Consider the following 25,642-nt stretch of genomic DNA (forward strand, 5'->3'; position numbering starts at 1 on the left):
ATGTGAGAGAGAGAGAGGTTTTGTGTGTGTGTTTGTGTGAGAGAGAGGTTTAGGATACATTCAAGTATTTTTAATGTGTCTTGCTGTACTTCTGTTGCGATGTACCAGAATGCTGTGACTTGGCATGCCCTGTTATACATTAAAAAAAGAAAAGAAAAAAAAGAACAAGCTGCAAGTTGTCCAGTGTTTTTGTACAAGTGCTGGTTAATTTTAGAGGGGGGGAGAGAATCTGTCTCTTGTCACAGTGTCTTCTACAGCTTCTACAGAAACACACCATCTCAGGAGTCCCAAGCTTCATCATTTTCTCTTAGTAAATCTGATCCGTTTGCTAATGTTCCAAAAAGAATGTCAGTTTTTCTGTATAAGTTCAAAGGCAGTGCAACAGTTCGCACATATGATTACTGTGACCATTACATGTTGCCAAAATGATAACCGTGACATTAAGAACAGAGTACAGCAATTCAGTATTTGCAGTATGCCATATACAAATAAACATTTGTATATGGCATACTGTATATGGTCTGTGGTGGAGGTGTGGTCTGCAGCTCGGCTGCAGAGGGGGGGGGGTGGCGCCGGCGAAACTGGCAAGGCAGCTGGAAGCAATTCAGTAATTATGCTCTGTGTCAGTGATGCTGGGACCTGGAGGAAGAGGGGACAGGTGGAGACGGCTGGAAAGCTGTCAGAATGAGGGAGTGAGACACTGAGAAACACACATTTTGTAAATAAAAACATGGTCATAACCACGCCAAGTGTCTGGGGTCGCACAGCTCAATGCTGTCCCGTCCAACTATGAGCACTAGGAGCTGGTTTGAAGCTCTACTGAATTTAGACCTGCGGTCAACTCCATCAGATAACTCCTCTTTACAAATGGGTAAAACATCAGTGAAAACTCAGAGACCTGCTAGTCTCCTGAAGCATGGTGCGTACACACACTCTCACGCACACAAAAAGCATTAAGCAATTCAAATCACTCAACCACAAAAATTAAAACTGATTAATGAAGTTATTTTAGTAACTTAGCTATTTCTGTCCACAAAGTAACATGGGCAGCCATCTGGCCTGACTGGTTGGGGGTGAGGGGAGGAAGACGGCACAAAAGGGAGATGGGAGAGAGAAGACAACACCTAATGGCATGGTGGAGAAGAACGCTCAGTGCATCACAAGATATTCCCAAACAGGCTGAACTTAAAGCGTGTCAGGCATCCCCTGACACAGCCCTGTGCTTTATTATAAAATGAAAGTTTGTCTAATCTTAATTTAATCTGATCAGATTTCTGTAAATGAACGTTTGTGTGAATCAAACCAGTAGCTACATGTAAACGACACTTTCTTCAGTGATTCAATTTCCTGTTTGTGATTATCGTTTTTAATTGCAGTGAACAATAAACATGTTGATATGTTCATTTGATTTATTTGAAGTTAATTTTGAAGCAAATCTCAGCTTTCTTTAAAAATCTGATATGTTAAGTCATGTTTATAATTTCTATATATAAATTGCCTCTCTACTGTACCAGTAACCAAAGCTGACTACGGAGCTTGGAAAGAAGAAGAAGCTTCTTGGATGAGAGGTGAAACGTCTTCAAGCAACTTAAAGAAGTCCAGACGCTTTTCTTTCCAAGCTCCTTAGACTATGATGACCTGGATGACTGAGAACCTTCACAGACGTTAAGTTAAAAGTTTGCGTTTATGCTGTATGTGTATATGTATATGTTTGAATCTGTACTCAATGACCATAAAAACATTGTGTGTTCCATTAGTTTATTCAGCATTAAGATCCCCTCAGTTAAAAATCCGACGTACTGTTTACCAACTTGAGTTTGTCTGCATATTTCTGCACATTATCTCTCAGGCTCAGACATTTACAAACCTCTCTGGAGAACATAAAATGCTGCCTAGATTCAAGTAAATGTCACCTGAACTTTTCTCATTTGTGAACACAACTTTCACACAGTAGGTCACGAGAACTTGGTTATCATCTCGAAACAACCACCAGGGGGAGCCCAAGTTGGGATATTTTGCATCCAGCACACAGTAATGGAAAAGAGTTGTGGTGGTGCAGTGTTAGATTTACTTTCAATTTTACTTTAAGATACTTGCTTTAAAAGTATTGAAGGAAATATGATGATGACCCAGGTTGTGTCAATAAACAGCTGACTATTTTTTCATGATAACAATAACAGCAGTGTGTCCCGGCAGCAGTTTAACAGCATTAATTCTAAAATGTTATTTGAAAAATAAATAAAGAAATGAAATGGGCACTTATACTTTTTATATTCTCAGTTTCAACATTCAATATGTCATCTCGGTACTATACTCAGTTAAATGTAGGCTTGTATCAACATTACAACCAACACTTGCTCCTCTTACTTTTCCTGCAGCACAGATTACTGTCACAGCAGTCCTGCTGTTGATCTGTAGGTGTGCAGCCTGCAGGAGCCATCACCATCAAGGAGATGTTTAGGATTAAGCCTTTGAATACTGTCAGAAACTTTTTAAAGGGAATTCAATCTGAAGCCTTAAGTTCTACATCACGAAGCAGAGTCAGTGTCCAAACTGAGAGTAGAGCTGCTGAGTCATGCTCTGTCAGACACCCAGACCCCGACCAGCTCCACCTTCCCGCTGCTCTCTCTGGGCCCAGGGCCAGATTAACCCAGTAAGTGACCTCAGGGCTAAAATGAGCTCTGGGCCCCATTTTGTCTGTTTCCACTTTAGTTCAGCATTTTCTTCTTTCCCTTTCAGACCAGGGTTATATGAACTTCTCACTGCTCTTTTTATCATTTCCAACATAACTCTGTAATGGATCAGATGGCAAGATTTAATTTTTTAATGGAATAAATAAACTAGCTTCTAATTGTCCAAAGGCAAATCTATAATATACTTATAATCATTTAGTTAGTGTGTCTAACACAAGCTTGCTGTCATGTAGCAGTGCTTCACTTTTTTTACAGTAACAAATGGTCAAATTACAGAACAAGAGTTGCTCAACCTGAACGTACAACAAACTGTAAGCTGGATCTACAGCTCCCCTAAGGTTAATCGACCTTTAGACTGTATATAAAAGATAGTCATAGCCACCATGACATCACTGAGCTCGTGAGGTTCCCATATCAACACTGAGGTGAGCGGTTTTATCTTTTTGAAAATAGATATGAAGTGCAGAGTATGGATCTGACCTGGAATCTGAAGAACAATTTATGCTAGTTGGTTATCCGTACCCCAATTAGATTTTCACTCAGGATTATGTGGGGATCTACTCACTTTTGGAGCTTTAGAGGAAGTGCAGCTCCGTAGGTCATCTCCTGGTCAGCACTAAACAGTCACATCTGCAGCTGAGGAACCAGACATGTACCTCTGAGGTTAGAAGAAGCAAAGAGCCACAACAAAAGCAGTTTGTTTGCTTGACATTGACATTGTGCGTCCATGTCTGTAAGTTAAACTCTTCACCGAACACTGCAGTAACTCCACTGGAATGACCTGCAGTTCATGCAGCATTTACCTACACTGAACCTTTTAGCAAACAGTCGGTTATTTACACATGGTGCAGTTATTAGGAAGCATCACTGTACATTCAGAGTCATATTTGTGTCCACACAATGAACCGAGTTCATTCTCTTTTCTGTCTGTTTTTGGTTTCCACCAAGAAAAACAAAGACATTGAAGTTGGTATTGATATTGTTACAAATGACTATTTAATCCAGTAATTAATTAGTATCCAAGTATGACTTTTTGTTTTGGCCAAGCCTACTAAAAGCCACACCTACACAGTATGTCATGAGCAAGACTGAGTATGCCCACAACCACCACAGTTGTTGTCTTCAGTTAAACAATAGTTCTAATCAACAGTTTCTTTTCTCTTTTTTTCAGTCAGTGATACTTTACCCTATAATACCAAACCTCGTGTAGTGTTAAAGGACAGAGAAATGTGACAGCAGCTAATGAAATGTGGATGCTAGTCTGAATCTTTGGTCTTACTGCACAGGACTATGCAGCTGCAATATCCAGGACAAGACACATTTGAAGAAATGTTGCTCCAGCGGTTCCTTGGACAAATATGGTTTCTGAAATTTGACTAGTTGAAAGTATCTGTTTCTGTGTGTGGCAAAGTTAATGTAGACAAAAGACCATAGGTATCAAATGTGAATTTATAAAATATGGAAACAATATCACCCAATACTATCTCCCTTAGAGATAGGGTGAGAAGTTCAGCCATCTGGGAGGGGCTCAGAGTAGAGCTGCTGCTCCTCCACATTGAAAGGAGGCAGTTGAGGTGGTTCAGGCATCTGACAAAGGATTCTTCCTGGGCGAGGTGTTCCAGGCATGTCCTTCCCACCGGGAGGAGGCCCCAGGCAGACCCAGGAAATGCTGGGGCTGGCCTGGGAACACCTTGGTGTTGCCCCAGACAAGCTGGAGGAGTTGGCTGGGGAGAGGGAGGTCTGGGCTTCTCCGCTTAGGCTGCTGCTCCCGCAACCCGGTTCCGGATAAGCGGAAGATGATGGATGGATGGAAACAATATCAAACTTCCTCACACATGCCTACACTGTTTTAAGTGTTTTCTTGTAATTGTACATTTATTTACTCGTGTATTTTAACATTTTGTTACTAATCAAAATTCTAGGGAAGTCTGACATATTTGTTTCACGTGCACTTAAAACAACATATCCATAGTCTGAGGTAATAACTGGATACACACCATGTTTCTGATGTTTTGATAATAATTACAGTGAAGGGCAGTTTTGTCTGAATTTCAGGGCAGAAAATTACAGTTCATCAAATAATTTATTATGTACATGCCTGTAGTTTGGCTATTTGATTTGTGCCATCTGGCGTCATAGATAAACATAAATGGGTATCATCTACAAAGTAATGAAAACGTATGCAGTGCTTTCTAACGATATTGGCAAAGTAAGCTCGTATAGAATAAGAAGGTCTTATGTCACCAGTACAGTCATGAAGCTCTGTCTGTGTCATAGCACAGAACTTTATGACTGACTTTTGAATCTATCAGATGGATACGATCTTTTTCTTGATTTACAATGACTTTTTAAACAATTCTTGAACTAAAGGTAAGATTGGTAATCAGTCTCTATTTAGCTGAGACAGCTGAATAGACTGAGGGCTTTTTAAGGACTGGTTTAATTACAGCAATCTTAAAAGCCTGTGATACATACCCTACTAATCCTACTAATACACAAAATCTCTATCTGCCCTCCTACACAAACAAGACAGGTGCAGCCAAACTTGGCACACAGGTACATGTTAAGCTTTTATTTAGATTACATATTATAGTGATTGGTGGTTACTAGCAACCACCTGCCAAAGGACGAAAAATCTATAGCATTTATGCCTCTGTAACTCCTTATAAAAGCACAGTATAAAAAACATCCATTTTATATCCACAGAACATCAATATTAAAATATACTTATATACCACCATTAAAATTACATTTTTACAGTATGCAAGCACTCAGGGAGACACACAGAAAGGGAGCTAATTAATATACGTAATCACAACACACCAAACAAAACTGTACTTAGGATAAATTGATTTTATTAGCTGCTTTAGTCCTTCGCCCTCTCCTCACCACCAATCAGTCACGGCAGATGGCTGCCCCTCCCTGAGCTTGTTTCTACTGGAGATTTCTTCCTGTTAAAATGGAGTTTTTCCTTCCCACTGTCACCAAGTACTCACTCATAGGGGGTTGGTTCCCTGTACTATTGTAGCGTCATGAAGCGAATGTTTTTGTGAAATTGAATATTAAACTTTTTGTAGCTTTTGTACTTTACATAGTAAAATATTGTTCATAGCTACTTAAAAAGCAAGTGGTGCATGAACACGAAACTTCCAAAGTCAAAAATTTTCCTTGTCTGCTAATGTTGCATGAATTTACGGAAAGCTTTAAAGGAAATAAACTTACATGTAAACTTATGTGTGTGCTGTGAATAAAGACATGGGCGCTGCTGTCACACAGAGGTTTATTTTCTTTGATTAAAAAGTCTTCAACGTGAACACAGTACATGATGCGACAATGATGTCGAAGGGGCCAATGAACAGGCTTTCCTTCTCGACAAGGCCAGAAAAACAACATCAGAGCTGTTTGTTAGCGCCCATCTTCACTCCAACACACACACACACACACACACACATATCCAGTCATCATGTTGCACGTCACAAGTTAAAACCTCCCAAAATCTGTCTGGGGACAATTGTGATGCATTGAAATGTAAAAGCATGAACAGCACACACACCTGTCACCATACTGTTCATCTGCTGGCATGCAAACTGTATGCACAAACAAATGCACTAACTCACACACACACACACACACACACACACACACACACACTTCATTTGCCTCTCATGGAAATGACAAATTCCAGTTTGGTTGATAAAGATTGGTTTTGTTGTGAGAAGCGAGTTGGCACATGAAGGCAGGCCCTTGCAAAGGACCATAAAACAAATGACAACGAAAAAAATCAAATAAAACTCAGAACACTGGTGTAATGTAAAGATGCAGTCTGAATGTTTCCATTGATGATTCCACGCAATTTGATATTAAAATTATGTTAATACAACAACAACAACAATAATGTCAATAATAATAATAATACATACGTCATGGTAAAGACTCTAATTTAAATTTGAGTTGTAAATTAATTTAAAAAAAAAAACAGACTGAAGGGCTAAAAAGTTGTGACAGCAAATTTTAGAAATGAGGTTCTTAAAGAGTGACACAGTGTTAAAGTGACAAACAGCATGTTTAAAGCTCAAACGCATGAACCAATGACACAAAAAAATCTTATCCAGGGCTATAGCTGTTTGTAATTACGTTTTCTATTTATACTTTTTTTGGGGGGGGGGTTCAAATAAATGTAGTTGGAAAGGCCCCAGAGTTCAGAGTGATACTGTCAAAAATGGTTGGTCAGTCTAACACCTGGAGATACGTTAATATATGTAAAAACATTATATTAAAAAATTAGTCAGCAGGTTTGCTTTCAAGCAACTTAAAGAAGTCCAGATGCTTTTCTTTGCAAGCTCCTTTGACTACGATGACCTGGATGACTGAGAACCTTCACAGACGTCAGCAGGTTTAGTTTATAAAGACTTTATGAAGCCTGAAAAGAGAGCCCAGAGAAGGTTCAGACCACTTGAATTATAATATGCTGAGAGGTTGTTGGTTTTTTGGATGTTTTGACCAATGGCCTTCAAAGCTTTGCACTGAACCTGTTACACTTGGCCTTATTTTATGTCATATATATTGTTCGACTGGTGGACACTTACATTAAACACGGCCATTTTCACTGTATGTACAAGCTCAGGATATAGGCTGCTCTAAATGATTGGCTTCAGGCCCTTTTTTCTACCATTGACTCTGTATGATGTCACAAGGAGGGGAAATCCTAAATATGGTCGTCTCAGGCACACAGCTCTGAAACCCGTGTTGAACCATTACTGGATCAAACAAATGACGAGTTAATGAGATAATTCTACCTTTAGCACCAATCTGTTGAGAGGAATGGCCACAAAATCAGGTTTATCTACTTACTGAGGAAAAAGTAGACAGACAATAGCGAAAACTAGTATATTTGAGGTCACAACAGCAGTGAGAAGTAAAATGTCCAGACTACAGTGCTACAAGCAATGTTCCATCTAAGCTGCGCGCGTCTCTGCGCACAGAAAATCTGCATTGTGCACAAAAAAAAATCTAACCTGAATTGAAATTAAAATAAATACGTTAACAATTCTATTTTGCAGTATTAGTCAATAAGTGACTGGCAGCTCCCGTATAGGATTATAACGATGCCACCTTATCCCATAGTCCAGCCAATAATGCGATTCACACTCGTATATACGCAGCTAATCAACGTCGTCGGCAGGCTATGACAGCGTCCTTATGTGCCGACACCGGTGTTTTAGCTAGCAAAGCGGCGTGGCTAACGTGGCTTCCCACCACATCAATGACAACGTGTACAACCATTGGAGATGTGAGCAGGACAGACAGCGGTGTTTTGAGATGTGAGAGATTTGCAACGTTTAGCGCAAATCTTGTGTACTTAGTGTGTAGTGTAGTCAATAGGTTGTGTGTGTCAGAACAATGAGGCGACTGCTGAATGTTACAGGTGTTACAGGAGTGATACATCTCCTGTTGTCAGGCCTGCAGGTATCAGGCTTGTGATGTTCTCCTTTATCTCATAGTGGACAGAAATTATTTTTTGGAGTGGCACACATAATTTGTGTGGCATCAAATTTGATGCAGAACAGCTGATTGTTCTGTAGAAAGTTTGAAATGTTTATTTAAAAAAACGCTTTGGCTGCATTTTTAGGTAAACAGCTGCAAAAAACTTTGTTTACAAAAGTTACTTTTTTGAAGAAGTAACTATATAATTAATTGCCCAACATTTGTCATTATATACTGCATTTTGCAGACAGAGAGTTACAGACTCTCTCCCAGACCACAGACTCATAATACAAGTCAGAAAACAAAAGAAAGTTGTGTTTTCAAAATTGGAGTTCAAGTTATTTTTACTTCCAATAGTGTTGACATACTACACAGGTCATGAACAAGATTTGAAATTTTCATTGTAAGTGGGCTAAAGCACTTAATTAAAAGTAGTCTAACATAAATGTAAATGCTGTAATTTGATTATTTTGGATGGATTCGATGCTGGCGTGACCACAGTGCACACGTCTAATGTTGCTCACAGTGGTTCAAGGGACTGCTCAGGGAGATTGTGTGTTCGCTCAGAGACATGAAAATTTAGAGGGAACATTGACTATAAGTATCTGAGTTTGCACGTTTGACCAAGTGCTACCACATTAATAGACAGATGAAGCCGTTAATTTAAAAAGGGCTTGTAGTGACACGGACTCCTCTGGGCTGTTAGACTGTAATGGAAATATTTGATGTTTTTCTAATGCACTTTGGTCAGGGTTAGCTGCCAAGTGTTGCTTGATGTTCTCTCTGAATCTACTGACTTAACATAGGCACCGCTTTTAGTGAGGACATTCTTTGGATTCTGATTCCTTAGTTTTTCAAACCTAAAAGTATTTTTGTTTTGTTTTTTATGGCTTTCAGTCAACAAAATCTGAACTGCTTAGTGTCAAAATTACAGATAATTAAGGAAATACTGGTGGAAATATTTATGCTGTTAGTTTGCTTTTGTCTTTGTGTTATTTACTTGTGTCAGTGAGTATCCGGAGGAGTTAAAAGGACCGGTTACTTTTACAGGGAGGGAATTCTCTCCATAAACTGTCCTTCCATTTTTCCTCGAGGCCTGTGACTGATATTTGAAAGACGAGCACACACACACACAACACAAAAGAGCTCAAAGTCTGTCCCGTCGTCTAAAAGCAAACAACGTGTAAACCAGTGGCCTCGCACTAAAATCACAGAGGTAACAGTTCACTTTATCCGATGAGCACAATAACACAGAAAACACCCGCCTCTGCCTTTGATGAGATGGAAACAAACACACGCACACACTTGTACAAACACACTCACACACACACACACACGCAGGTAGCACGGCAGCTGGTTCATGTAGGTTGGAGGTAACCCCAGGCAACAGGAGGAAGGCGAGAAGCTTCATCCCCCTCAACTTTTGATGAGCCTCAGAAACTCGTCGCGGGTTTTTGGATCCTCTCTAAAGTTCCCCAGCATGGTGCTGGTGACGGTTTTACTGTTCATCTTCTGAACGCCTCGCATCACCATACACATGTGACTGCAAGGAGGAAGACAGGAAAGATAAAAAGATTTGATCCAAAAGAAGAGACAAGTGCAAAGACCAAGTCATTTATTCGCTGAGCAACTGAAATGTTTTTAAACGGTTAGAACCTGGAAATTTGTCCAAGAATTTGCGACAATATCATTGAAGGTGAAGAATTTCACATTCAGCAAGCAATTTTTGATTTCTCAGGTCACCTGGTGGGAGGACACCGAAATAATCTCTAAACAGTTGTGGTCTGACTTGAGGTCCCTCTCAGACAGAATGAGAAAGTTTTGCAAATAATTTCCATCATGTTGGAATCAATCTGAGCCAGTCTGTACCGAAGAGTGCAACTCGTCTGCAACACATTTTGATTATCAGCCGGTCGTATTCTGGTTATCTCATATATAACTGTTAACTTTGCACTGTAGGGGGATCTTTGTGAGATTTGCCACATTGTAATAATCGTAGTGTGGAACTAGCTAACAACACTGACTCCTTAGTGGCTTTCAAAGTCTCTTGCACTGTTTTTCCTTGGCAGTGCTTGTCCTGTTGTTTGTTGAAGGTCATCCTGCTACACTGTAACAGACAGATGGTTCATGCAATTGCCACCCAAGTGTTTGTTTAAAGTTCCTGACCTTTTCCAACCCTAATTCTAACTTCCTGTCCATGTGACAATTCATAAAGGGTTTCAAAATACTTTAATGCCTATACCATGACAACATTATCATTTAAGAACTCTTAAGTGGTAATAAGCCATGTTTTAATACAGATCCTGGTTCCTTCTGGAAATGCAGATTTCTCACATTACATTTATTCCCCCTGAAAGTTCGTGCAGTGACAACAAACCTTTACAGTTGGGCAGAGAAAAGAAGACGAATGGAGAAAGCAAGGGAAAGGAACACAAGATAATACATTTTAAAAGTAAAAGGTCATTTCACTTGTTGGTTCATGTACGTACGTTGCCTCGATGACAACTCCGACCCCAGTGGGCTGCAGTGCCTCTGTAATAGCTACAGCGATTTGTTTGGTCAACCTCTCCTGAACTGTGGACAGAGAGTACAAACAGACGTACGGCCAGAGCAAACAGTCAGGGATCAAGGGCAGTGCTGGTAGAAGTATTCAGTCCTCACAGGACCTCTGCTAACAAATGATCATTTACTGTGTTCGTGAGCTTTAATGTGGCTACATCGTTGTGTAAACATCGCCACAGATGGAGCTAATAAAGCTTTAATTACATTACACACCGTCAGGTAGTTTTTTTTTAATTTAATCAAAGTGTCAGGGCTCTCAAAAGGGACAACATAAACTTGAGTATTTATGAGTTGGTCTTTGTTTTCATGCAAAATGTTTGATATTTTTACCATTTTGGGTCAAATCAATATCTCGCATAGCGGTGCTGAAGTGGTTACTCGAAGAAAAAAAAAAACAACTCAATTTTTGTTGTTTTTAATGGAAAATCATTCAAAAAACCCTCAAACTCAAACATTGAAGGCTCACCCAAAACCATAACCTGCTTTACTGTGCTTTCTGTACTTGACCCTGTAGGGCTTGACTTTATATTTGGGAAAAGATGGATGGTCACACACATTTTTACATCCAGCCCTTCCTGTCAGATCAAATGCAGTAAACCAACAGAATATTTCCCTGTGAGATGTAAAATAAAAGTGAAATAAAGCTAGTAAAAATCAAAGTACAAGCACACAAAAACTGCACGTTGACAGGAGGAGTTTATTTATTACCTTGTAGTCGACGGCTGTAGATCTCAACAATCCTGAGGAGGAGAGGGAAAGCATTAACACAGCCTCAGGGGAAATATGAGAGCAGTGAGTTTTAGCAGCAAAGATTAAAACGGTAAAAATAAATAAACATTTAGGGCTGACTCATGAATATAGGAAGGAAGACACAAAAAATGTGTTTTTTATGAAAATCTAAGTGAAAGAAGGACTCTGTTTTGGTTACTTTTCACTCAGAATAACTTCACTGAATAGACAAGCTAGAAAGGAATCGCCACATCCTGGCAACAGAGCATTTTTTCAACTAATGTGTTGTCTACAGTATTAAAAAATCCTCAATAATACTATTATTTAAAGCATGTAATCCTTGGTCCTTTTAATAAACTAGTGCCAACTACTATCTACAATGAGCGTATAATAACATACATTTGTATTTTTTTAAACCTGAACTGACTGGGGCTAGAAAAATGATCAGTTATCAAGACTTTTTAATCTTAGTATACGCCCCCTCCTGTCATTTGAATGGACATACACAATAAACCAGCTCCATTCAGTAATTTTAGAAGCAGACGCAGCTCTTGTAGATGTGCAGAATCCACCCGGTCTTCCCCTTCAACCTGTTGCTCTTCTCGGTGAGCAAAACCACTTTGGACAAACTCGACCCAAATCACCTTCAGGGAAATGTCACAAGAACAAACAGGCAGGCAGCATGCAGGAGATAACCCACTTTTTTTTAAGGGAGATGATGGTGTAGCTAAAATCTTATTGGAGGCTTCAATGCAACTGGAAATTTTAAGCAAACAGCCTGCTTACATTCAGTGATGCAGATAAGACTTTGATGGTTGACAGCACCAAGAGATCATTATTTTATTCCTTAAATGATGTGAACTTTTTTGGTGGTTGTTGTAGGTCCAGGAGTCATTTAGAAAGTGCAAGCGTCATGGCTTTCTTATCCTGACATCAAATGTGATGCGAACAAGTCTTCCCGAGTGTTCTCGAGGCTTTAGCTGGTTTGGGCTCACTATCCACTGAGAGAACGATTGCCTGGCTGTTTTTCTTTTCCCCTAAAGATAATGTGATAATGGACACAATGTGCTTTGTTTTAAAGGTGCAAAAGGGTCTGTATCTGTATAAATACACTTTATAATCATTTTTAATCATTTGATCATGACTGTGAAGCAAATTTGATGACTCTTTGACATGTGTAATAAAGCAGCGGTCTCCAACCTTTTTTGCGCCACGGACCGGTTTATGCCCGACAATATTTTCACGGACCGGCCTTTAAGGTGTCGCGGATAAATACAACAAAATAAAACTAGTACCGGTACCGAAAAAAAGAAAATTTATTCATAACACACGTGAAAAGACCCAGGAAAGCCGAGTAAACGATAAAAACGATAACAAAATAACGCTGAAAACCAATAAAACCCCTGAAAACTATACATTTCACACCTGAGCCTCAACTCTCGCGGCCCGGTACCAAACGACTCACGGACCGGTACCGGTCCGAGGCCCGGGGGTTGGGGACCGCTGTAATAAAGGAATAACAAAATTATAATAAAATAACATTGGATGGAACAAAGCGCAAGGCAGTATTTTAAAGGTTATTCTTTGCAGGTCTAAATGTTTGTTAACCAAATTTGAACTATATCAGCAGGCTGATAATATATTAGCCATTTGCTGATATACTGGTATTGGCATTTGTAAAAGTAGATAAATGAAAATTTAAAAAGTACAGAGGAGACAGCAGAAACAGAAAAAACAAGTCATAATTACTAAATATCGGTACTGGCATCTGTCTTAAAAACTCGTGTATAATGATGTGAAGCTTCACTGGCGATCTGCCTGAAAACAAAGCCAAACTTTATAAAGAAACCTTATGACCGCAATCATGAATATCAAGAGCTGTCACTCTTATGTCAGTATATTTTTTATTATTTTAATTATTTTGTTAGGAAAAAAAACAACATTGTGATGTTCTCCATAACAGAAAAATAACTATATTCTCTTGAGATAATCTTAAAACTTAATCTGAAAGTGTAGTTTACTGATTCCACTTGTAGGGATTTCACTTAGAGATGCTCTAAGTGAACGGTGTAGCTGCTGCCGTCGCAGTGACTCTCCAGTACTGCGTTAGTAAGGGGTGTTAGCCTGTAAGCCTGAGGGTATTGGGGTCAGTGGGTAGTACACACACAAGTTTTAATAATCAGCTTAAACACACACACACACGCACAGATAATGTGACAGTTATGACAATAGAGTAAATGTACTTACCTGGCTAGCTTGCTGAGGCCCAGAACTCTCTTGTTTGGGAGGTATCCAATGTGAACCTGCAGAAAGTGACAAGCTCAAGGTTAACCCTGCTCTCATTCTGGCTTATGATACAACTCACTAATGGTATAATTATGAACTGAGGTGTTACTGATCCCAGCTCAGCTCAACGCTGCACGGCGGGACAGCTGTTGCTGAACGTGTCAGCCAGTATAGCTAAAGCTCTCGACCTCATTAGCCTCAGTTCTGATCGTTTCACATACTAATTTGACTACGTTCAAATCTAATCTTCAGCTTCTCGTAACATAATCAGAGTTTCTCGAAACTCATCACCAAGTAGCTGCTGGGCTCACAGCAGATGTCTGCCCCTCCCTGGTTTCTTCCTGTTAAAAGGGAGTTTTTCCTCCCCGCTGTTGCCAAATGCTTGCTCATACAAAGTTGTGTGCTTGTTGGAGTTTTTTCTGTATAACTGTAGTGACCTTACAATATAAAACATCTTGAGGTGACTATTGTTGTGATTTGATGTTGAATAAGTAAAATTGAACTGACTGTACAGGATACTGACACTCCCCGTTTTCTTATTAGCCGTGCTTTCATGACACAATTCTTTCTGATACTCCAATAAATAAAGATTCAGTTGCACAACTAAAACAAGTGTGGCCACGTTATTCTTAGCAGAAACCTTTATCTTGACCCGGATGGGCCTCACAGGCCGCTGGTTGCCCCGATCATGTAATAAAGCTGTTCTTTTTGCTACAAGTGTTCCTGAAGCGTCAACCTTTCTCAGATTCATCTTCTTCTCCATGCAGCTTGGAAGTAGGTGAAGTTGTATTTTAATTTGTTCTTAGCCTCAACCTCAACACGGGCTTCTCTTTTTCATCTTTCTTTGTTTTCTCATCACACTGGTGTTTGAAGCTCCAACTCTGATCGATGGATAAGCACATCTTTGGCACAAACCAGTGTTTTAATCCAAGGACATAGCCCTGCTGTACACACTCCTTCCAACCCTACTGGATCTCTGGTCAGACATATTACATCTTTCTTCACTGACAGCTCAAGAAATGCATCCACCCCGCCCAGCAAACTGGAGTTAGTTAAAAGCTTTGCCATCAGGAGTAACAGTTTAAAGAGAAAACAGAATAAAGCCACAGGTGTACACTAATTGCCAATGCCAAGTTTCGCACATTAGGTACGAAGTGAACGTCAGGTTGATACGAACAACAGGAAGGAAAAGGAAGGCAATGAAAACCGAAGAGGCAGGCGGACAAGACGAGAGAAGCGAGAGACAGAGTCATCAGCTGGAAAATCACTGCTCGATGGCTGCAGGCTCCAATTCTCATACACACACATATACACACCAACACACACACTGGTACGCTCCACTCAAATGTCAGACGCAATTTTTTGACAAGACGAGAGAAAGGGCAGTGGCAACATGCGTGTGGAGATCTCTTTTCCCTTCAGATGTTACTTTTTTTAGTTCTCTGCTGCAGCGGCCTGATAGACCGACATCAAACGGGCCGAGCATGGCGGCTGCTTTTTTCACTTATCTGTCCCCGTTAGTCAGATTTACTGCCTCACGCTGTGAGTGAGGAGGGGGCAAGGCAAACAAAAAAAACCTCCTGAGGTTTACAACAGCTTAAGTGTAACACAATAACACTCCAACTCTTTTTCTTTTAATAGCCATATTTTGTTCATAGTTCTAAATATTTTGGCATATTTACTATTTGGAGGTTTCTCACTTAACCTGCTGGCAGCTGTTCTCAGCATCAGGCTCCGATTAAATCATTTTATGATACGAGGAAAATTTAGCGGGTAGGTGTTGAAGTGATTTCTTATTTTGTCCATCTTATTTATAGCACTGAGGTAATGCTAAATCACCTGAATGCACAGGTGTAAAACAAAAAGAAAGTGGTAAACTGGGCGCATGCGTCTGTCTGTGTACAATTTCATTCACTCTCACGATGAATGATTTTTCTCTAAAGATACGTGAATTTAAATGTTGGTGACATTTTGCTCTGTTCCCAGTCAGGATGATCCCACACTGGTTAAATAATGTTGAGGTCCAAACTCTGCAGAGCCAGATATTGTTCCATTGTGTATTTTTCCATCCAGGTGTGCTTTTACTGCATCGGCAGTGTGTTTAGGATTATTGACGATGATAAGCTGTTGCTTAAAAATGAAACTGTTGCAATAAGATCCTTTCGAGTACTGAAAAGATGGCTGTAGATGCAGGTTGTGCTGCTGCACAACCTGCAATGATTTGAAATTCAATTTTCAAATGTGGATTCATCACATTATCGGCCCACTAACTGTATGATATGGAATACATCAGCCTTTTCTCCCTCTTTCCCTCCCTCGAGAGTGGCTACTTGACACATGCCCTTTTAATAAGACCTTTTTTGATAAGGCTTAAGTAAACAATAGATGGATGAACTGAAGGGTCAGGTCACTGCAGGGTTTGTTCCTGTTTCTTAAGGCATGACTTTTAAATACTGTTCACCTGCTGCAGCTAGACTAGCAGCACTTTGAGAATCCCTTTGTTAGTGCAAAAACAGGCTTGTTATTTTTGGCATTTTTTTTTAGATTTAAACAAAAAAATCAAAGAAATTCTGGGTGGCTCAAGCGTTTTGCACAGTACTGTATGCTGATGGCATTTTAATATAGAAGTATCAAAATAAAATCAGGTATTTAGTCCTTGAATTGACTGATAAAAGTAATTTTTGTAATCATTCATATTTTTAGGACACTACTGAATACGTTACCTTTGTAAAAGAAGGCTGCAGATCATAACGCAAGTTATTAAATACAATATTTGGAGTGCCAAATGTCCTGATCAAACCAAACTGCTTTGTTTGTCCACAATTCATAGTTCTTTGGTTTTCCCAAAGCTCAGTACCCGATTGCTTGTTTTCCACAGGAAACACATCGCAGGGAAGAAGCAATTATGCCTGAATACAAGAACAAAGGACACATGTTTGTTCCAGTGTGTTTTCTCTTCAAACGTTTTCTGAAGAGTTGACATGATAGCATCTCTGCTGACTGCAAATCAGTCAAATGTTTTTAAACAGCTTATTCACTGAACAGCTGGCGACTACCTGCCCAGCAGAAGAGGAGGACCGAGACACCGCAAACAGACAGCCGGAGAGAGGGGCTGGATAAGAGGAAGTGCTGCTGATGATGACAAGAGGGGTGGGGGGGATTGATGCACATGAGTGGACACACTGCGAGAGGAGGCGTTTGTGTGATTCACTGCTGTCATCAGAACCCATTTACACCCGGTGGAAAAAGATCAGCTGCCAGCCTCCATTGTTTTAAATGACATGCACCTGCAGGTGAAGACGGAGGGAGAAGGGAAGCAGAGGAAGAAAAGCAGAAAGAGGGACGAGGCCAGTCTGCCGGTTGGTGGAGAGTAATGATATCAAAGGGGCAGAGAGGAGGCTGAAAACAGATCTCAGCTAATCTGATTGCTTCTAGTGTTCTCTGATGTCCAGACAAACGTCAGAGAGAAATGGTTTTTGAAGATACACATCTGGTTGCACGGCTTGATGTTTGTGGCAATTTTTTGTGCACTAAATTATGGGAAAATATATATATAGCGAAGTGCCTTGTGAGTAAAGCAGAGTGTTTGTTTATGTGTCTCTTTTTGCAGTCCAAAGATGCAATGAGATGTCAGCCACATCACATGGACTGCAGCTCCCTTTCTGCCCCAGCGGTCACCTGCATCTTTAGTCATTGTCCTGTTCCCATGGATGTAATTACATTTGTATCTAGTTGGAGGAGCGTGTCATTCTGTTTAGAGAAAATACGTTTTTATGTTGAATTTCATAATTTAAAATCAGGTCATTAAACAAATTATGACATTTAATGATGTCATTTTTAAAGAAAAGGTGCTAATGCTAATGCTAATTCCTCCCGCCCTTAGAAAATGAAGAGGTCACTGAACCGTTTGATGGGTATAAAAATGATGATTCCAGTAATGAAGCTTATAATGAACAGCAGCGATAAACAGAAATGTAGCATATTCTGCTATAGGAAAGTTACCAGGTTAAGCATTCAGCTAAGGAGGCCCACAGCAACCCTGCCGTGTCTCGTGGCCTGTTTATGTAATCATTCACTCAGGGAGCATGAAGTCACGTGCTTTACTAATACGAGATGGTGCGCACTGGTAACAGGTTCATTAGAAGGACTACTGAGCTTGTTCTGCGGGCCCCAAATTCCTGAAATGCATGGAATATCCTCATACACCATCAAGTTTGTGCTTTCAGAATCGCTCTGTGTGTGTGTGGTTTCTTTTACCCTGCCAAAGATGGGCACCAGGTGATGTTCACACATGGAGAACATGTCGATGTCTTTCACTATCACCATCTCATCGTGGTCTTCATCGAAGATGGCGTCATTCAGTACGTCTGAGGAAAAAAATGGGAGAGATTAAACATAAAGGAAAAGTCTAAATAAGGAACGGCAGAATAGATCAGCATGATCGCAAAAAGTAAATAATCAATCAACCAAACAAGAAATGCTGCAAAAAATTCAGGTAACAGTCAAATTCAGGCAAAAAGAGGTTTTTTGTTGTTGTTTGGCTTAAATTTTAAAAAACTAAAATAAAAAAAAACAAAAACAATGCAGGATTTTTTCTTCTTGAGGGCAGACAGACTGAAGTGAACCAGCCATGCTGGAGGATGCCGGGTTCGCCTTGACCATTCAGCTGCCACGCCCTTTACGATGGACTTCAGTGTTTCTCTCTGGCAAACACCACTGTCTAATTATAGCTCTGCATCCTCCTTCGTGTGGTTGCCTTATTGCATTTTTTGGTTGCCGGGGTTCAATAAACTGTTTTATCTTTTGAACGTGACGGCGCAGACGCTTCTCGCTCTCATCGCAGCAGTTTTTAATTTCCTGACTTGCTATCTGCAAGAGGGAGAGGACGGAACACGGAGGGGTGAGGTCACCAAAACAACAGAACACACTGACTTGTTGCTTCGGCTTCTGCTGCTTATTTTATCACTGTGCACATAAAGGGAGAGGCCTGTGGGGTTGACAAGACCGATACATATTTTTCCTGTCACCACCTTTTTTTGTATTTTAGCAAGCTAACAACAAATTAGAGCAAACCACAGTGTTCAAATGTTGACCTGATCACCAACATTATTATAGCTCACACTTTAATGTCTGAACCATTCATTCTTGTAATCATTTTTCCAATAGACTAGAGTTGCAATGGTTAGTTCAATAACTGCCAGTATTTTTGTTGTTATTTTTCCAGTTCAGGGTTGAAGGGCCTTTCTCAACTGCCAATGAGCGAATGGCAGGATACGGCCTGTACAGGCTGCTGTTCCATGAAACTGCCAATATTTTAAAAAAATCACTGAAATCCTTCTTCAAGTAAAAATAAAAACAGACATTTTTAGCCTCTTATATACGAAGAGTCTCTGTTTTGCTCTGTTTTATTTATTTTATTCTGTTTTATAACACAAAACTCAGGAGTGGAGCTTTGGACTGTTGCTCATACAAAACAAGACTTTTAGAAACATCATCTGGGGGGATAGGAAACCTAAGAAGTGTATTTTGGTCTTAAACAATTTTCAAACCTCAGGCAAATTTCGGTGCACCTCATATTTCATTACAGGGTGATGATGAAGCCATCTACATCCACATGCCCCCCAATTTATAGTGACCATCTGGAACTATATGATTCTAGCTTTAGAACAGACAGAAGACATCCACAGGAGCAGGGCTTTCAAAGCTTTGCAGTCTTTTAAACACTGGTTTTTGGTTTAATCTGGGGATGAGCAGTACTGCTGGCTTTTTAGGTACTTCTACTGGGATCAGCAAAGCTGGATATATATTTTAACCCTGTGGATGGAGGCTTTAAGAATTCCATCTATCTAAAGTCTATGTGGTGTCTCTAAGGCAAGACGTATTGACCTACAAACGAGATCCTGAATGAGTGCTGCCTTCAGGTTGACACGGTAACAAAGCGGTAATCGTGTTTGAAAGTTTTGCAATCAAGAGCAAAGTTAAAATAGTGTGGGAACACAGCAAAGTCAATAAAGTGCTACACGAAGCAACCAACAGTTTATTCAACCTTTTATTACCGTCAGACAAAAAGTGCACTTTTGAATAAATTTAATATGGAAAATACTAATTTTTCCCTAAATTTGGCACCATTCAAAGTATTCAGAGTTGCTGTTTTCAGAGACCCTGTCAGATCATGCATGACTAGATTATTGTAAGATCCAAGAAAACTTAAAACTGCGACTATTTCCAGGAAATTTCTACAAGCTAAAGCCAGTCATTTTTAAGGTTTACTGGATCTACAAATACCAAGACTGTGTGAATGAATTAGGACTGTAAGAAAAAGTGTGAATGCTACACAGTGCTAAGGGGTTAAAACCTGCCTGATCCAGTTTGTTGCAGCAATGTCCTCAGATCGAGCTGTTGTAGTGAAGCACAGTCATCCTTTAAGGTCATTTCAGTCATTACAGCTTCTGAACCTCTAGTTCAAAGGAAAGTTTCATTTCTTTCAGACATAATCAAGTGTGCACCCTGAAGGAAAATAATGATAATCAACATTAACTAAGCAAAGCCAACAAAGGTTGGCTTGGACACCCTGTGGCTGCCAGAGAGAGACCAGGCATTTATCAGGTAATGACAGTGTTACTCATCATCTGTGCTTACAATAGGGCTGCCTCCTGTGTGTGAATGAATACCACAAAGACGCACGCAGAATGAAGAGGCCACATGTTATCACGTTTTGAGCGAAGCAGGAAATGGTGCCGTGAATGACAAAAGACATAAGCAAATAATGGGGACACAAACTCACTGCTCCAGGTTATAGATAAATAGGAGTTTGTGCTGAACAGTCAGAAGGTTTAGATGATGACTCAGATTCTCAGTCACCATGCAGCACATGCAGGAAGCTTTCTGATTATTCCTAAATTTTTTTAAGCTTGCTAAGTGGCCCTATCATACAGCCTGGCTCATACGTAACTGTCTTCAGTGACGAGAAGAACAAGGAGTTTTACACAAGATGTTATGGCCCACAGCTTGATGTCACATTAAGTGGTCATTCTAATATTGGCTGTAGGTTTGGATACAAGGTAGATAAAGGACATCCACCCAGCATTCCAATAGGATGATGCTGCCACCACCATGCCTCACTGTAAGGATGGTAATAGCAGGTGATCGGCAGTGTCATTCATTCATAACAATTCATTATTCACATTAATTAATATTTTCTCATCCAGGGAGGATTGTCCTGTCTCAAGATAAAATGATAAAATTAAGATGGTTTAAACACAGATACATAAATTCAGATTGGAGCAGAAACAATTTGTACATTAACTGTTTAATAAATTGCCAAATAAAAAAAACTGTTGTTTTCTTTATTTATTAATCAGCTGGGTGTTCTTCTGAGTTATGATCTTGTAAACCACTCTACAGATGGAGGCATAACCAAGATAAAGGGAATTACTCAAACTTTGTTTGACTGATTTGCAGTGACCCTTTTCTTTTCTTTTTTTTTTTTTTGTTACAATGAGTCCAATCCATGTCATCAAAAAGCACCTTCAACACAACAGAGCTGCCAGACTCAGTCACTGTGTGGTTTAAGCCCACATCCTTCTATCACTGCATGCCTGAAAATGTGGTGGAAGATGTAACAGACCGGCGATGACAATGCTTAAAATTAAGGTTTAGATTTTAAAAGGCCTCCTTTCACTTGTTCATGTTTTGTAAGACATTTTTCATGAAGAACATGCAACCATTTGGTGAGTCTAACTTATTTCTCTGACAATAAATTAAAAAACAAACAAAAAACAAAACAAAAAAGAAAATATGCTTTGGTTTTTTGTTTTTGTTTTAACAATTCTGTAGAAACCAATTTGAGCGTTAATAGGCTGATGGTTAATGAAAACATTAGGTGCAAACTCCATCTACTTATGAATTAAAAGCATGACATTTGCACTAAACAGAAAAACATCTTCCTTTAAATAACAGCCAGGGAAACATTACAGATCAGAAGTCCTGTTTAATCCCTGCATAACTTTTCTTTACTAAGGTTGTGTTCGTCATGTGCTCGACAGCAAGAGGATTTTAGGCTCAGGTTGTGATGAAAGCTGAACCCATGACCCGCACACACAAACACATAAACGCACTGAGCAAACAGTGCGATACTTCTCTCAAAATGCTATAACTCTCCACAAACATCCAGCTGCGACCTCCAATACATGTGTTTTTTGTCTTCTCTGATTTTCAGTAAGTCAACGGGGAGGCTCCTGCAACAACCAATCAGCAGGCAGATGGTGCAACGCCACCGCCTAAACAACAACGCATGCAAAGCCATCATTGTCCATACCATCAACTGAGAAGAGCTGAGAAGAGCTTCAGGTAGATGTAACCATGCTATGAGTTCAGTCAGGTTAACATTAAATTAAAAAAAAAACAAAAAACAAACATGAATTAACTGTCTCAACTGGTGCCCACACATGTTTCTCCATTGCATTCCTTCTTTTTAAAGCTTCATAACACACACACACACACACACACACACACACACACACACACACACACACACACACACACACACACACACACACACAACCCCAACACCCAAACTACCTCCAGATGCAGTTCTGGAGGGGGCAGATCCCCAAATCTAGCCACTCCAACATGCTGAAGGATGGAGAAAAAAGCCCATGTGGAACTGACACTGCACAGCCCTTCTCCAACGTGCTGCAGTAAACCTCCTCACAGCAGCAGGCCAGCCAGCCGGCTCAGCTGGACCAAACATGACATAAATCTAGCAAAGCCTCGGAGAGTGGGTCTTTTCCACGACGACTTTCACCTAAAAAGTTTTAAAAAGAACTGTCTCATCACATTACCTGATATAAAGGGCTGCAAGTGATGATTATTTACTTTTAGGGATGTATCTAGAAATTAATCTGGCAATTTAGTAGTCATTGGTATTAAACCTAAAGTTTGACGAGAGTCCTTGCACACTAATGGATAAATCCTCAGGAAGCAGGATATGGTGCTTTTATCAAATGTTTTATTAGCTTCAAACAAGCAGAAACAGCACAGGTGAAGTAATGAAAACATTATAAGATTCTTATATTTGTATTTTAGACATAATTATTGTTTTGTTTTTTTCATTTGGCAGGAAACACAAAATTAAATCCATCTTTCCACTGAATTTGTGTTTCAGTTGTGTGTGTGTGTGTGTGTGTGTGTGTGTGTGTGTGTGTGTGTGTGGGGGGGGGGGGGGGGGGGGGGGCTTTTATTTATTTTTATTGGTTTTTTTGTTTTTTGTTTTTTGAGGGGGGAGGTGGTCTCCCAGCGTTAATCAGTTAAACATTACATGGCTGTGAGCCAGCTTCTATTATATAATCAGCTTGTGAGGTAGATGCATTGTGCTTATGTGCTTTATTTTATGCTTAAATTACTTGAATATATTTTACCACACTTCTATCTGAAAAGCAATAAACGATGATTTGCTGTGTAAAGCTTAAAACTAAAACATAAAAGATCAAATGCTGCTTTCGCATGAATGATAATTCATGATAACACTGTTTATCTGCCTTTCAAACTTAAATCTGCTTTTCCTTTAAAAAAAATCACGTATCCTGTCCCACTACTACTGTCCAAAGCTTTACATTATTAGCGTTATGCATTCACAAAAATATGACGAAAACCGGCTGAGAGGGGAAACTCTTGAATTTTATAAAAGCCGTTTATAAATGATGGTAATTACTTAATTATGTATTTGTCAGAGGTCTCGTCTCATTTTTAAATCCCCCCCACTCAGATTGGCACCTGTTAAAATACTTTATAAAGAAGCCGATGACCTCGATCACCTGACTTTTTTTTTTTTTCAAAACCAATAGGAACAAAGTACACCCCACTAAAACAGTCAAGTATCACTAACTGTGCTATATTTCCCTGTGATGGTCCTGACGGAGCACATGTGCACTCTCGGCTCTTTGCGCACTGAGTTTTGGGACGTGTTCTTTCTCCTGTCACACCTGTTGACCGCGGCGCAAATCCCCGGCACCTCTGAGCGGCTTTGTGGATTTAAAAAACAAAAAACAAAAACACAACTCACCGATAATTTTCTCCTGGTAGCCTTTAGTGAAGAACTGCATGGCCGTGGCAGCCCTCCAGGGGGTTTTGAGGAGTCCCTGCCGCTGCGGGTTCTCCCCGAGACCCCGCAGGATGGTGGTGTAGGCAGCGGCCAGGGACGGCAAGCTCATCTCGTTGTCCTCCAGGCTCCTGGTGCGCTCCTCCTTCCAGCTCTCCATTACAGCGGAGGTCGACCGGTGCGGAGCGGATTCTGCTGCCGGTGCCTGAGGACCGCCGGCTGCCCGCTTCACCATCCCGTCAAAGTGGCCGTTGAGCACGGAGCCGCCGTCCCCGTTGTCCTTCTTCTCGTTTGAGCTGTACTTGTTCTGCTTGGAGCGGTCCATCGCTGCGGTTCTCTTGCCTTCTTAGTTGAGCACTTGTTGCATCAGTTTCTGACGGGTACTTTAGTTTGAGTTCAAGTGGGCGACACGGTTGCAGCCTCAGCATCCTTTATAACAGCAGGATAATCCAGAGCGAGCTCCTATTGGCTAGCCAGATCTGAAGGGGCGGGGCCAGACCCCCCTTTGACCGCTATCTGCTTTGACTGTGACCTGCTGCTTGGAATCATTCTGCAGTTTGTGGAAGGTAACAAAGTGCATTCAGTGTGTTTATTACTATGGCCAGATTACATAACAGCGACCACTGACCTCTCTTAGACAGGAGCACGGTTCTAACTGTGCTGCTTACAGTCCATCTCTTCAATCATACATGTATCAGTGTCTGAGTATATTACAAAGCCTTTCGCCAATCTTCGTTTTCTTTTTCGAGTATCTGTTGATTTTGTTTTTTCTTTAGACTTTTAAAACACAGGCTCAGGAGGGCTGTGAGGCACTCTCTGCACCACTGTTGGGGATATGTTATTGCCAAGTAATAAGTACGAAGTAATAAGTACGTAATAGTGCCCTAGTTTTCCTTTTCAAACAGACTGTATATAAAAGATGCCTGTAGCCACTGTGCTATGCTGTCCTGAGTGTTTTTATAGTTGCCTCTTCACACATCGAATGAGGGGTGGTTCTGTAAAACCAAGAACTCAAGCTCATTGATTAATAACTTCTTTAGTCACTGCCGCTGCCCCCAGGTATACCCTGGTTTGTCCTCCATTCTGATTCTAATATTGACAAAAGTTTTCAAAATGAACTAAAACACTGAACCCAAACGTTTCCTGAGCTCACAGAGCTAGGGAGCCAAAGACCATTTCTCTGACTTCGACAAAGAGAAGTCTTTGTGCACATCCACAGCACTTCTGAGACTCTAAAGCCACATCCATCTTTTAAGTACAGTCTTGTATTTTGTTTAATTAGAATTACCACATGTTAGTAAGATGGCATAGAGTACAGCCTCTGTATCTTGAAAGTATTTTCATGTCTTCATGGAAAAAGCAAAAAAAAAAAAAAAACAAAACCCAGAAGAACGCCACTTTAGATTTCATCATAAACCCCCAATGCTTAGGGAAGCTTTAAATGTAGCAATAGTTTGCCTAAGCTGTCACTCAGCAAGAAATTAACAGGGTTGTTGCTGGTTATGTCACAAAAGGGATACTGCCGAGCACCTTCACAGAGAGCTAAAGTCGGTATATTCAAACGCAGAGGTAAGGTAGGCCCTCAAACTTAGAAATCCTCTTTTGATATTTGAATTGATTAATAAGCTGTACAAAATTAAATCACAGACTAACATGTGAACTAACAAACATTTACATTTATTAAATTGTTAAAATACAGTAAGTGTAAAAAACAAACAAAGAAAAAAAAAAGAACCAAGTGTACATTTTTACTGAACATCACTCATCCGTCTCCAACACTGAGGGCAGT

General features: G+C 40.2%; 1 protein-coding gene across 1 annotated transcript; it reads right to left on the reverse strand.

Moving 5' to 3' along the window:
• Positions 1 to 5,533: 5,533 nt before the first annotated feature.
• Positions 5,534 to 24,253, reverse strand: gch1 (GTP cyclohydrolase 1). The gene is made up of 6 exons (XM_085350199.1): positions 23,818 to 24,253; positions 18,012 to 18,121; positions 13,716 to 13,771; positions 11,448 to 11,479; positions 10,667 to 10,751; positions 5,534 to 9,720 (listed from the first exon to the last, which is right to left on the reverse strand). The coding sequence occupies exons 1-6, from the start codon at positions 24,176 to 24,178 to the stop codon at positions 9,594 to 9,596; spliced, it is 771 nt and encodes a 256-aa protein (XP_085206325.1). The 5' UTR covers positions 24,179 to 24,253; the 3' UTR covers positions 5,534 to 9,593.
• Positions 24,254 to 25,642: the final 1,389 nt, after the last annotated feature.

This window comes from Diplotaxodon limnothrissa, linkage group LG1, assembly GCF_057381915.1.
Source record: "Diplotaxodon limnothrissa isolate DT_005_m linkage group LG1, D_limnothrissa_male_GT1.1, whole genome shotgun sequence".
NCBI lineage: Eukaryota > Metazoa > Chordata > Actinopteri > Cichliformes > Cichlidae > Diplotaxodon > Diplotaxodon limnothrissa.

Bases quoted from the DNA above. Each gene is read 5' to 3' on its own strand.
- gch1 (XM_085350199.1), bottom strand. From the start codon at position 24,178: ATGGACCGCTCCAAGCAGAACAAGTACAGCTCAAACGAGAAGAAGGAC. The intron at 18,122-23,817 runs GTGAGTTGTGTT...TTTTTTCCTCAG, and splicing joins CTACCAGGAGAAAATTATCG to ACGTACTGAATGACGCCATC. The intron at 13,772-18,011 runs GTAAAAGAAACC...CACTTTCTGCAG, and splicing joins TGGTGCCCATCTTTGGCAGG to GTTCACATTGGATACCTCCC.